Raw genomic sequence first — 13,498 nt, 5'->3', positions numbered from 1 at the left:
GAAAAGATGTGTCCCTTTACCACTCCCTTCAGAAAGAAGTAGTTAAGCGTTGCTTGATCATCTGGATGTTTCTCTCATGGATGTACTACTCAGACACTCATCTTTGTACAGGTATTTGCTGTCTGTCAGTAGAAGCAGTTGACTATGTGGTCTGCTAATGGAAGCTCTGCTTTTTAGAGCAAAACTCCTTGAAGCTGCCACCCGGAAGAGCGACTTCTAAATGAATAAACCTTGCAAAAGGGGGAGTACTTCTAACTGTAGCCTATTTGTTTCAAAATCATGTGACAAAACTGAAGCAAGCAGAACAACCAGAGCAGTTAACAGAGGAATTAAATATTTATATAATCTGTGATCTTAACATGAGATTACAACATCTACAATCTGTTTTCAGAATTAAATTCTCTCCAGCCTACTAATATGTATTGTCTCTATTAAGGGACTAGACACACACGTTTCTTCTTACTGTGTAAGCACTAACACTGACATCTACTGTGATATTCACCCAGACTATTACATTGTCAGAGATCTTGACACAGAACAGGACTACAGAACAGAAACCTCCTTTCAACACGTGAGGAAAATCAAAGGTGAGGTAAGATGTGGCTGGTTTAACAAATCCTTACCCCACTGTACACATTCAGAGCAAAACCATTCTGCTAGGTCTGCTTCATATTTGTAGGAAAAGTTTTATCTTTCATTAGTGCAGTTAAGGCCATGTCATACATACAAGTTCTATTTTGTATATGACTGATATTTCAAAGCATTCACTACAGCTCAGTGGTCTAGAGAGCTGGTTAGGGTCAAAACAACCAGGATCTGCAGAATGTGCATAGCTACATCTAACCGCAGTAATAGTGTTGAAAAAAGATACTTGGTATGCACACAACATTTGGGCTTATGCTTAGGGAAAGAACACAAGTCATTAACAAAACAGTATACACCAGCTGAAGCTTTATTCCAGCTTCTTCCATTGCTTTGTAACAGCACCAAATGCAAGACTTCAACCTGAATCAACTATGTTCCCCCACAAAAAAAAAAACAACACTCCTCCCCACACAAAAAAACCCATACCCTCAACCATGCTTTAGAGAGGAAAAAACCCCCTCAAAACACTAAACAATGTAACTTTCCTCAAACACTAAACAATGCAGCTTTCCTCAAAACAAACATCAGAAAGTAGTATTGTGCACACAGTAGCCTATACAGCAACTCAGACCTCTTGAAGAATCACCCACTGGCAGCTAGATAACAAGAAAGTACAGAAATGAGAAGCCAAGCAGACAGTAACAGTCTAGTAACAAGTATTGCTCCTTGATAGGGAAGTATGGTAGTGACAGACATTTGCTCCATTATGTTGAATAAACACTCGGTGCTTTGCCTGTATTCTTGTTCCCATGAGAACACATTTTCAGAGGAACGCTTGTGGACACAGGTACTTGTTGAGTTTCACGTGAACACATCGCGTTTCAGCAATGTTGGAGAACATGAGGGATCTTCAGCTAAATGTGAACTGTAGCCACTTTGCTTTTCTACAGAAAGTAGAAATAGATTAGACCCATCAGAATTTTTCCATAAACATATAAATGCATTAATATTTGAAGTCTAACTCAACAGGGCTTTGGACTAAATAGCAACATACTGCACCATATTAAAAGGCTATACTCAGGCAAAATTATCATTGTAAGGATAAGACAGTTGGAACAACAGAACTGCCCAAGATGAAGCAAGCAGTACTCCCAGATTTTAGTTACAAGTTCAAGCCACTCCATTCCTCAGTGGTGTTAGGGTAACACATTGCAGGAGTTTTTGCATCTTGTGGATTGGGTACATTCTACTCTTAACTCCCTTTCCAGGCAGCGGCCCACATGTGAAGCAAGATCTACGTCTCTGCCACATGGTTGCATGACCTTAACTCACATTTTCTGTGCTGTTTGCCCAACAGGTAACTAGATCTCCATTGTAGGCTTCATAATTTGTTACCTGAGAACCAGTCCACTTTCCGTACAGGTGTGTACCAAAATTAAATTACCAATTCAACCATTGAAAACACAAATGCAATCTCTACTCAAGCTTAGTTCAGTCTCCGTCAGGCAACCACTGGTCAAACACTGGAACCAGTTTCCCAGAGAGGTTCTGGAGTCTCCATCCTTTGACAGATTCCAGACCTGGAAGGAAGGTCCTAAGCGACCTGCTGTAGTTGACTTTGCTTTCAGCATCTTCAAAGGTCCATTTCAACCAGAACTTCTCTACAATTCCATAGATTTTAATATATTTTATATAGTATATAATCAGAAAGAACTTGTACTATTTTCTTTGGTACACAATAGGTGTTTGCTAGTAACACTTCAGAATTTAAGTAATAAAGACAAACACGGTACTATTCACAAACTACCCTTACAACAACTAAGACGGTATTACAGGTTTAGATTTATAGATGAAGACCTGTTATGAATTGGGAAATTCAAATACCAAATTACAATGCTTCGTCGAGTCTGCCTAGTAGGTGCCCACATTTGCAAAGCAAGGTGAGCAAGAGCAGCATTCTGGTGGCTAAAGCTCAAAACCCTACCAAAATCTGTAATGTAGGTGTACCACTCCAACTTGTCCAAAAGGCTCAATCCACTAGGTTGAATAAATAAATACTAAACTGATCTCTAATCAAGACAGTAGCAGCTTACATTACAGATATTCACCATTAAACTGACAGTACATAAGCTAATGCTAAAAAAAATCGGAACAATAGTAAACACATAAGCTAAGAAAAAGTTTGAACTGCAGTTTCCTAAATAAAGCATTTCCTAGAAAATTGGAAAGCATCCAAACATAGAGCTCACCACTTCTTTGGGAGTTAAGGTAGTCTTACCTTGAAGTGAGGACTCCTCCGGTAATAACTGCAAGTTTCCTGTTACAGGGGTTACTGCCTAAACAAAAGGGGATTCTGTTAGGAAGCTGGCACTACTGCCAAGATAGCTTTCAACTGAGGCAATTCCTTTAATACTAGACTGACTTTTTCATCAGCACTGCAGGCCTCTAATTTACCACTGCTCTGTCCCCTTATAACTTACTACAGAAGTCTTCTGCCCACTTTTTACGTTGATGGAAGAACTGCATGTGAAGAATAAACTGGAAATGCATTGTGTTATCATCAGTAGGATGGCTGACAACCTGAGTTTCGGGTTCCAGAGATGAGTTTTTCATTTGTTGGTATGTCATGAAGAACACTGGTGAAAAATCTTACTATAATTTTCCAATTACTTAATAATAAAAGTATTTTTCATAATTTACCAGTTATTTACATGCTCTACTAGCATGACCTGTCAAAAGCCACATATCAGCATTGTTCCACAGTTCTTGATTAATACTAGTCTTCCTGTAACATTTCTTTCAAGCTGTTTTCATAAATCTATTCCCAGCCTGAATTCAGAGTCCTCAGGCCAAATGGCTGACAGTTTATAATTTATGTAAACTATTTATATAGATTTGTGTATCCGTTATATAATACATTAATACAAATTTCTGTAGTCTCCATAGTGATCCATAGAGAAGGAAGGATAATATGAAGTCTTAAAGTAAAATACTGCGCTGCTAGCAGTGGGCATGAATACACAAGATTTAGATTAATGCTACTTTGCCTTTCTATTCTCAGGGTGACACAGGGAGAAGCACAACTAAACTCAGAGAGCCCTTTCTAAAAGACAGTACTTTACTGCCCAGTCCACTACCACACTGCCTTACCGCAGATGACCTGTAAGCCCAGTCAGGAACACCATTCCAGACATTCTCAGGATCCACAATCTCCTCATTGCCACTGGAGAGATTCAAGACCTGTACAGACAGAACCAAACCACATCTAACACAGCAGTGGATCGATCCTGAGAACACACTCATCAAATCAGACATCATAGTAGGAAGAAAACACAGCTGAGGATTCCCTGCCTTTGAGAAGGCTTTCAGTCTGTATCTAGCAAGGAAGAGCAAGTTAACCTCTAATAAAGCTGAGTATCACTACTGAATCTGCTCAAGGTTCTCCTGAACTTTTAACCCAAGTATAGTGAGAGGGGAAGGCTGGAAAACATGTACTAGGTCAGAACCAGTAGGAAACAAATCAGGAGGGATATTGCTACATACTCAACACTCATCTGAATACAGGCTGAGGTTAGTTTTAGATACCCAAGGAATCCACTAGTAAAAGAGATGGGCTTCATGATCTCAGGCATTCATTCAATCTTTCAAAAAGTTACTTCTATGAAGTGATCTTTTGGATATGCAACCTTAAATTACAATTTAAAGGCCCTTTTATGGTAAGTATAACATCTGTGCATTTGTGTACATACATACACACACACACTCCCCCTGAACCAGAGGAAGACTGTTTATCCCATAGTTTAAAAGCAGTAGAACAACACAGCCCATTAGATTATAATTTGTTAACTCCCACCAACCACTAATTTAATACATTGCACTGAAGCAGTAATCATCGTATATTCATTATTAATTACAATATAAGTCAGGTTTCTTCCCAAGTTTATACTGTTCTAGCACCAACTCCTCAGTATAAAACAGCAGTAAAATAATGACAAGTTTCATAAGCATTTAATGGTAACACAGCTCCACTGCAGAACATTAACTTGCAGGAAAAACACACAAATATGTATCTCAAACTAGAGCCAGATCCTTCAGTCTTCCTATAAAGGGAATATTAAGTATTGACACACAGCATCTACTCAGTTGTTTCTATAATGTCTCTAAGTGCAGAATCAACCTTGGGAATACTAAGTCCTAAATTCTGTAACAGACTTCCCTAAAATATTAAAAGCTTGGAGGAAGTCCAAAAAATGCCCAGTTCTTAAGTAATGCAGAAAGAGTATTGAAACCATACTTACCCTGGTACCTTTTTCAGATACCTCCAAAATGCGAGCCTCGCACCATTTTAGAGAGGTCCTCACCACACATTTGGAACCAACAGCAAAACCTTTCAGATGACAAGTATACTCATTGTGTCCTATAAAAATCATGTTATCAGCGAAGGAGAAAGAAAATAAAAGCACAGGAAAAACCCCAGACAACAAAACCCCTTCAAAACACAATAAAAACAACCCCTCCAAAAATAGAAACCCACAAATGCCTCACAACTTTGCTCCCATACTCCCCACCCCCTTCCAAACTTTTATTTAATATTTGAAAGTTTAAAATTTGTCATCCTGCACAGTCTTAAATATGCATTTCATGTTCAGATACATGATTTTCAATAAAATCATTAACCTCTCACAAAGATTAGCTGTTGTTAGTCTGTCACATGCTCCATTCGATACTACACTTAACCTGATGTCCTTAAGCCATGAAAGCATACTGATGTTAACACTAAAATAGTAACTTATTAGGCAATAAAAATTAGGTTCCTATAAGAAAGTGATTCTCATTTGAATGTGCACAGCATTTTGATTATTTAACTCCTTAAAAAAACCTCAGATACTTTACCTGCATCACATTCAGCCCACTTCTTGTTCTGCTTTTCTTCTACACCTTCATCCTCAGCCTTACAGGCTGAATACCGCACATGTGTATTTCCACATTCTGTAAATGAGTCAGTCAAGTCTTGTTGCATCCATTCTTCCACATAACAGTCATCTTTCTTCTGCCACTCCTTATGTTTCTCAAAGTTGCAGTCACATGATTTTACAGTGCAAACAGACCTCCGATTCGTTAAGTCTTCTGTAAGAAATGATAACTGACTTCTGCTATTTGCAGAACTTTGTAGTGCAGTGTGTTCCAACCCTAACGAGTCCTCATCCCCATCCTTCTGAGATGGGTGCACATCAGGCAGCACCAGTTCCAGAAGCTGCTCAATTTCAGCACCCAGCAATGACAGCATGTCATGGGTCTTCAGGTCCAGTTGTTTCTCAGATCTACCATCAGACAAAGACAGCTTTAGGGGAGAAGGCTCTAATTCTATCCAGTCTTCTTGCAAAGACTCTGTTTTATGAATTCCAGACAAATTCAATTCTGGTTTCTCTGCATTCTCTCCCAAAGAAGGCTGAACGTCAGATGGAATCAGCTCTACTGTGTTCTCTCCATTGCTAACCAAAGGCAGTGAATTCTTCCCCTCATTAAGTGATGGTAAGAGTTCTGGAAAGTTCAGAGCTGCCAACTCCGCTGTGTCCTCACTGACAACTGGCAGTTCAAATGATTCCTGTTCAAACACTTTCTCTCTTGCTTTAACATCCGAAGCTGTCTGCATTTCGGCTGACTCTGTTTCCAGAGCTTCTTTTGTTACTTCTGCAAAGAAGGGCTGAACTGAAATTTCCTCTAGCTCCAGTATTAACTCTTTTAGATCATCATATGAACATTGATTCTGTAATTGATCCAGTGCTCCTAATATCTCTGTTTCATCACCTGAAGATGACTGTAGCACTGGCTCTCTTTCCAGTTCTTGTTTGTTTTCTAGGAAAAGACTGGCTGCTGAAGCACTGCCTGTCAGTTCTTTCAGCTCAGCATCCTCTTGAAATGCTTTTTCAGATATTTCTTGTTCTTCAGCTTTCATTTCACTCTCCAAAACATGAAGACTGCAGCTTCTCATTGGTTCTAGTAATACATTGTTACTGCTGTCTCCTCCAGATAGAGATATGTCTTCATCAAAGCTGCTTTGATGCTCAGCTGTTTCACATCTATCATCAGCCTTCCCAGACATATGCTGAACAGCTTCGACTGACATACTTGCTTCTACAGCATTGAAACACTCGGAAGTTATACTCGGGAAAGGTTCAGAACAAAGTAAAGCACTTTCACTTTCTTCTTGAGCTAATCCACAAGCACCAGGAGTTCCTCTTTCCAGACAAGGACCCATATCATTCTTCGAACATCTGTTTTCCTTTAAGGGGTTCTCAAGGTCTGAGAAAGCCTTGTCACCAGTTGCTATATTAGCCTTCCAAAAAGACTTCATCTCTTCATTAATACTCTTACCAGAAGCTTCCAGCTTGACAACAGACAGAGGGACTCCAGAAGCTTTGCATTCTTGAGTTTCTATTACTTTTGCTTCTAATAAGACATCTTGGGTTATATCATTAAACTTCTCTTTTGCTTCACTAAGCCATGAGCCCTCAGAGGAACTGAAATCTGACAGACAGCAAGCAAATGCTTGATTGGGTACCTGGATCAATTCACACGGAATCTGTCTGACCAAATCCATGCTAATAGTTTCCTCACTTCCATAATCCACATGTCTAACAACTACTCTGTCACCTTCTACGCTGCTGACTTTAGCTCTGTAGAACTTCCCATCTTGACTATATTTTGCTAGACAAATATCACCGATTTTAATACATGCCCCACAGTCATTCAAAGATTTTAGTCCAATGTTTTCAGCTTCCTCTATTTTTTCCTCTATGTACTTCATGTCTTCTGTATCAGCACTGTAACTCCAGAAGTATTCTGGACCATCTCCCACTGTGATATAAATTTTTACAGTCTGGCCTGCCTCTGGAAATTTCCAGATAAATGACTCAGAGTTACTTATACAAGGAGTTTTATTTTGTGCCTGAGGCGGCAAAGGCTCACACTCAGTTATTATGTCACTGTTCTCTCTTTTATCAAGTATTTCTGTTGAACAAGATCCTTTACTACTTGCAAGATTTTCATCAGCTAAATCCACAGTTATTATAGCTTCATGGTCACTGAGGATAACTTCCCATTTATCCTTAACCTTCTCCACAAATTCACATGTTAGCAGAACTTCACTTGTTCTCTTGATGAAGTACAGCACAGCTTTCTCTGCCCAGTTTGTATTTTCTTTGCATTTAAGTCCACCTAGGAAGCAGTGAATGCTTATTGCTGGAATAGATGACAAGCCTTCAGGGAGTCTGTGTGCTCCACCAACATTAATTACTGAAGTATTACCATAATCAATATATTGTATGTTTATCAAATTATCAGAAGTCTTCTCTTTCACTACAGCTCGATACCACAGGCTGTCTTCTGAATAAGCAGCACTGATTAAGTCTCCCACTTGGCAAAGTTGTCCACAAGGGTTCTTTCTTTGCGTCCTATCATTTAAGCTTTCTGAAATGCTGTTAAGCTGAGCCTCATCACTTTCTAGCTGAACATAAAAATCCAGTGGATCATTTACGTAAGACACATACACTGACACTTTAAGACCTGGCATTATCTTCTGTTGCAGTAGATCAGATACATTTTCAAGCACTATATTCCCGCCTTCAGCATCAGACTTAGTATCTGACTGTGTATCCATCTGGACGGAGAGCAAAGACTCCTTCCCAGCTTTATTTAACAGGGAAGCAACCTTCTTACTGCTAATCACTTCACCAGATTCTAGTAATCCAGCTGCCAGATCTCCCTTTGTAGCAGCCTGGGAAAGGTTTTCATCTTCTTTCTTGATGTGCCTTTTGCTATCCCCCCCTTCTCCTTGGGCTTCAGATCTGCTCATTTTCCTTTCAAGAGTCCTGTGTGCATCTAAAGTGGATTCCGCACTCCCATTCCTCTCTATCACATCTGTATTTCTAGAGCATAAAGTTTCATTTTCTATAGGCCCAATTCCTGTATTGCTCATTAAGCTTAACTCCCTCAGTTTTGCATTAATTTGAGTATTACCATCAAACAACTCAACCAACAGTTTACCGTCAGATTCCCTTGCTACAATGATCACTTTCAATTGCCTTTCTAGGACAGCTTGTTTAAACCATACTATAGCTTCTTTGGGAAGATGAGATATATCAGATAAGGAACACTTTATGGCCTGCATTGGCAAAAGCAAGATATCACAAACATCACTGGGTAAAGGAAGCAGGTTATCTTTATCTATTGTCTCTGTGTTCCCAAAATCCACAAAGAACACTTCTGTATCAGGTTTCCTTTTCATAATTATTCCCCTGTACCAGTGACTGTCAGTATACTTGGCTAGACACAAGCTCTCAGACTTCTGCAAGGTTTCTAAGCTGCTCATGTTTTCACTTAGGCGACCAATGTTATCGGTAAGTTGTGCTAAGACATCTGAACATCTTTCAAGTTGGCAGTAAAATGTCCATGGATCCTCAACATGCGTAATATAAACGTCTTCCTCACTCCCAATTTTGATACCATGCATAGAATAATAGTAAGAATGAAGATGAACCAAGGATGACAGAGGCTTTTGAGGAGATAAAGGTCTGGCTACACCCCTCTCGGTCAAAAACTGGCAAGCACTCTGAAACGGTGTCATTAAATCTACAATGTTAAACAGCTCCTTGCTTATTGAAGCCAAAGCAAATATCGTACACTTCACTTCATGATGAGATGAAGAAGTATCAACAAACTCCTGAAAAGCCTGAATTGCTGCTTCATCCCAAGCAAAAGGATCCTGACCATTTGGTTGAATTAAGTTGTAAAGGCTGCACCTGAAAGCCTGAGCTTCTAACTTAAGGAAGCGTTTGTGAATTGAGCGGAGACTTGCTAGAGAGACTAGCTCTCTGTTGCCATAGTCAACATATATGACTTCTACTTTTTCTGCAGAAGGAACTTCACTAATAATTAAAGCCCTGTACCATTTTTCATCCTCTGAGTACTGGGCTAAACATGGAGAATTTGGCCAAGCATGTGGGTGGGATGAATTTTCACAATATTCCTGAATTTCAGACATTAGCAACTTAAGGTCTTGGCAATTTCTACTTAGCTGACACCAAAAATGACCTGGATTTTCAACATATGACACTACAACATTAACTGTAGTTCCCACTTCTAACTGACCTCCACAAGAGGAGCTTAGCTTCATTTTGTCATAATTCTGTGTACAGGAGATGGGCAGGTTATTCTTGCCCTCACACTTCTGAGAAGGAAGAGATTTACTACCTGCAGAATTGTGAATGGGTGCAACAGAGCTCCCTCTGACCGCTACAGCTGCATAAGAATTAAGCGCCCTATCACTTCTCTTTAGATCAGATTCCTCTCCCAGCCTCTTCTCCGCTTTTATTTGGTTTTCTTCCCCAACATCTGAGGCCAGGCTCATAGCCATATTAGGTGATTTCTGGACACTCTTGGGTATTTCAGACCTCTGGTATTCAGCATACCCTCCCTGAGCCATGAGTTTACTTACACTTTTCTCTCCTAATCGGGACTGGTCAAAAATTTCAACTATGTATTTGTCACCCTGCACACTCAAAAACTGAACCTTTAGTCCCTTGTTCAGTACAATCTCCCTAAATGCAGACACAGATGTTTCACTCCAACTTCCTCTCAGAGGACAGACATCTGCCAAACAACACTTCAGAGCTAAAGCAGGCAGTTCCCTGAACAGAGGGAGCAGCTCCTTCACTGCACACTGATGTACAGTTTCTGTATTGCCTCTGTCCACCAGGTATATTTCTACCTCACTGTCCACTACCCTGGTGATCACTGCTCGATAAAAGACACCCTCTTTCCCACTGGCACAACAAAGGGATCCAGGCTGTAGATCCCACCTAGCACCATCCAGCTTCATGGCATGTGAATAGAAATCACACATGCACTGCTTCAACTGCCCAAAGAGCCGCTGATGCTCACGAAGCTGCAGCCAGAACTCAGACGGGTCTCGGAGGTGGGAGACCTGCGCATTGTAGAATGCGCCCAAGTTCACATGTACATCAGCTACAGGAGCAGAAGCCATATCTCCATGCACTAAAGCAATAGGAGGTGCTCCTGGAAGCAATTCCAGTTCAGCTGTGGATTCTTCTACTTCCAGCTGCTCCCAACCCTCAGTTTGGCTCATCCGTATATGGCTGCTGACCAGGCAGCACGCCTGCAGCCCAAAAACATAGTTCAAGTTGATGCCATTTTCCCCATACAGGTTCACATAATACAGATGCTCAAAGGAATTAAAGGCTTTAATGTGAGCATTCACTCCTTTGCTTAGCACTAATGCTTTCAGCTTACTGATCTGCAGTGGGGACCAGGCACAACCCCCATCCGAGATACCCTGAAGAGCACATGCGTAAGTTACCACAGGTATGTGGAAACACTCAGGGGGCAAATGGCACAGGTTAGCTCTGGTCACAGTCTCCTTCCTGCCATAGTCCACAAAGATCACCAGAGCCAATTGCTGGTTTCCCTCCCCAGCAATAAGCTCCAGCAGGAGTGCACGGTACCACTGGCCATCTCCGCCACGGGCAGCACAGGGTGAGCCCACTTTGGGTAATGGCAAGCAGGAGTAGGATTTGTAAGTGTGGTGCATGGCATCAGAAAGGCAACGGATCTCCTGGGACAACCTCTTCAACTGGCAGTAGAAGCGGTGTGGGTCAGAGACATGGGTCACTAGGACAGGCTCTGTCACATCCAACTGAAGCTGCGGGTAAACATAATCCAAAGGAGGTGACACAGGCTGATGCAAGCGTAAAACATGGGGAAACTGTGGCACTGTACAAGATACAAAAGGAGATGCTGAAGGCTGTACCTTGAGGTGGCTCCTTGGGTGGCCATGAGCCAGGCACTGCTTGAGCGTCTGGCAGAACCAGCTAGGAGTGACTTGCCTAGCCAGGCCCAGGTGATGCATCTGGGACACCAGTTGGGGCAGCTCAAGCACTATGAGCTGTGGCGTCATCACCTCCTGCACCCGTCCAGACACTTCCTTGCCATGCAAGAAGCTTAGGAACTCCATAGCCTCCACCGTCCAGTTGGAAAACGGAGCATCCCTACAGGCTGCCTCCCCGGGGCTTCCTAAGGGCACAACATCAGCCACAATACAGCCCAGCACCTCTGGGGGCAGGCGGAACAGCTCCTCGCAGCCCTGCGCCAGGTAACAGGCAGACGTGACCACCATGCAGCCCTCATCAAGCAAGAACACGCGGTAGTCCTGGCCGGAGCGACTCACCACGCAGCAGCGGTACCACAGCCCGACCACCTCCACCAGGCCCAGGTCTCCCGTGCACAGCTCAACCCCACCAGCTGCGGGGTCGGCTGGTCGCTGAGCGGCTGCCAGGCGCGGCCCCGCCGCCGCCTGGATCTGACGGCGGAGCCGGAGGTATTCGGCGCGGCGGTCCCCCAGCAGCCCCCAGATCCGCACGACGGGCACCTCGGGGCGAAGGCCCACGGTGCAGACCCGCAGCGTCACGGTGCTGCCGGGACTGAGCATCCCCGGCCCCCCGCTCCGCCCACCACTCATCCCACCGCCCGCGCCCGCGCGTCGCCGAACAGCCGCCCGCACCCCCTTTCATACAGCACGCGCCGCCCACGTGACCCGCGGGGAACCGTTGGGCACTAACTCAAGTGGTCGAGTCCACTTTGACCCCCGCGGAGGGGGGCGGGGAGCGGGGAAGTAGGGGAGGAAACAGGAAGGACGGAGCGGGCTAATACATAGTGCCGCGCCTGCTTTAACGAGGCGCCACAAAGAGGAGATGACCGTGGCACGCTGGATCCGCAGGGCTCAGCCCACAGCCCGCTGGATCTGTCTACCCCCGAACTGAAGCGCACCCCGCCTGCCGTGTGGGAGCGGCACGGCCGGGGGCGGAGTGAGAGGGAGACGCCTCGAAGCCCACTTAGCCTCCATTGGTCAGAGCGGGTGTCGGGGGCGGGCAGTGCGTGCAGGGCTCGGCGGCTATTGGTTGTCGCGGAGCGGCGGTGTGAGGGCGGGGTGAGCGAGCGTGCCCGCCATCGGACGGTGGGGTTGGGCGCTGTCCGTAGCCGCTCGGCGGCGCGGGGCAGCCAGTCCGTCCATGGCGGGGCCGCGCGGGGCATTCCTCCGCCCGCAGCGAGAGCCCAGCCGCGAGCCTGCCCCACGATCCCCTCAGGTGGAGGTCGGCCTCCTCCGGTCACCGTCCGATCCGCGCCCCCCGCGGGCGAGGGACAGCAGCAACCGCGGCTGTCCTGCCTATGGATGCGGCAGCCGCTGGCAAGCACCACGTCTTACGGCCTCTCGGGGGAAGTGGCGAATGTGCGTGCTGTTTGGTGGCCCGATCCAGAGAGCCTGGACTGACACGGCTCCGTTTCTGCTCTGCAAGCATGAGATTCCTCCCTGGTTTCCAAGCAGACCTTTGAGGTTTTGATGCCTTCCAGCCTTTAGGGACAATGAGCAGAAATGGATTGGTGAGGAAGAGGAAGGCCTAGGACTCCACTGAGCCCTTCTTAGGGCACAGGAGGGGTCAGCCCAGGAACCTCAGTGGCATCCTTTGGCTAATACTTGGCTTTGAAACTGACACTGTTAAGTATGACCAAGCACTTTACGATGGAAACTTCTTGAAAGGAAGAGTTACAGAACACTAAGAAGTAATGCAGAGTGGCAAGTTTTGCTATTCAAATGATTTTATAATATAAAATAGTAGGAATCAGCACGGTTATGAATCTCTTCAGTGTTCCATGATCAAAAGAAAGGTTTTGTGATGAGTTTTGTCTTTTTCACTTTTTCTCTACAAGAATTAAAATTGCTGTGTTTTTTGTTTGTTTTTTTTTTTTTAACTCAATAGATGAGGTACTTCTGCATACCCATCACCAGGGTTATCTCAGTAACAGGACTGCAGCCTGGACCACTTAGGGTGCAACTGAA

General features: G+C 44.0%; 1 protein-coding gene across 1 annotated transcript; it reads right to left on the bottom strand.

Annotated features, from left to right (window-relative positions):
• Window positions 1-1,139: 1,139 nt before the first annotated feature.
• Window positions 1,140-12,163, bottom strand: TDRD6 (tudor domain containing 6). The gene is made up of 5 exons (XM_061372279.1): window positions 5,479-12,163; window positions 4,884-5,002; window positions 3,736-3,825; window positions 2,864-2,921; window positions 1,140-1,529 (listed from the first exon to the last, which is right to left on the bottom strand). The coding sequence occupies exons 1-5, from the start codon at window positions 12,119-12,121 to the stop codon at window positions 1,447-1,449; spliced, it is 6,993 nt and encodes a 2,330-aa protein (XP_061228263.1). The 5' UTR covers window positions 12,122-12,163; the 3' UTR covers window positions 1,140-1,446.
• Between the last annotated feature and the right edge of the window lie 1,335 nt (window positions 12,164-13,498).

This window comes from Neopsephotus bourkii, unplaced genomic scaffold (genome assembly GCF_033783945.1).
Source record: "Neopsephotus bourkii isolate Nb327-2 ecotype Australia unplaced genomic scaffold, CSIRO-AGI_Nbou_v1 NB_1600, whole genome shotgun sequence".
In the NCBI taxonomy this organism is placed as follows: domain Eukaryota; kingdom Metazoa; phylum Chordata; class Aves; order Psittaciformes; family Psittacidae; genus Neopsephotus; species Neopsephotus bourkii.
Note: the sequence above shows the minus strand (reverse complement) of the source record. Positions and strands in the feature narration are given on the sequence as shown.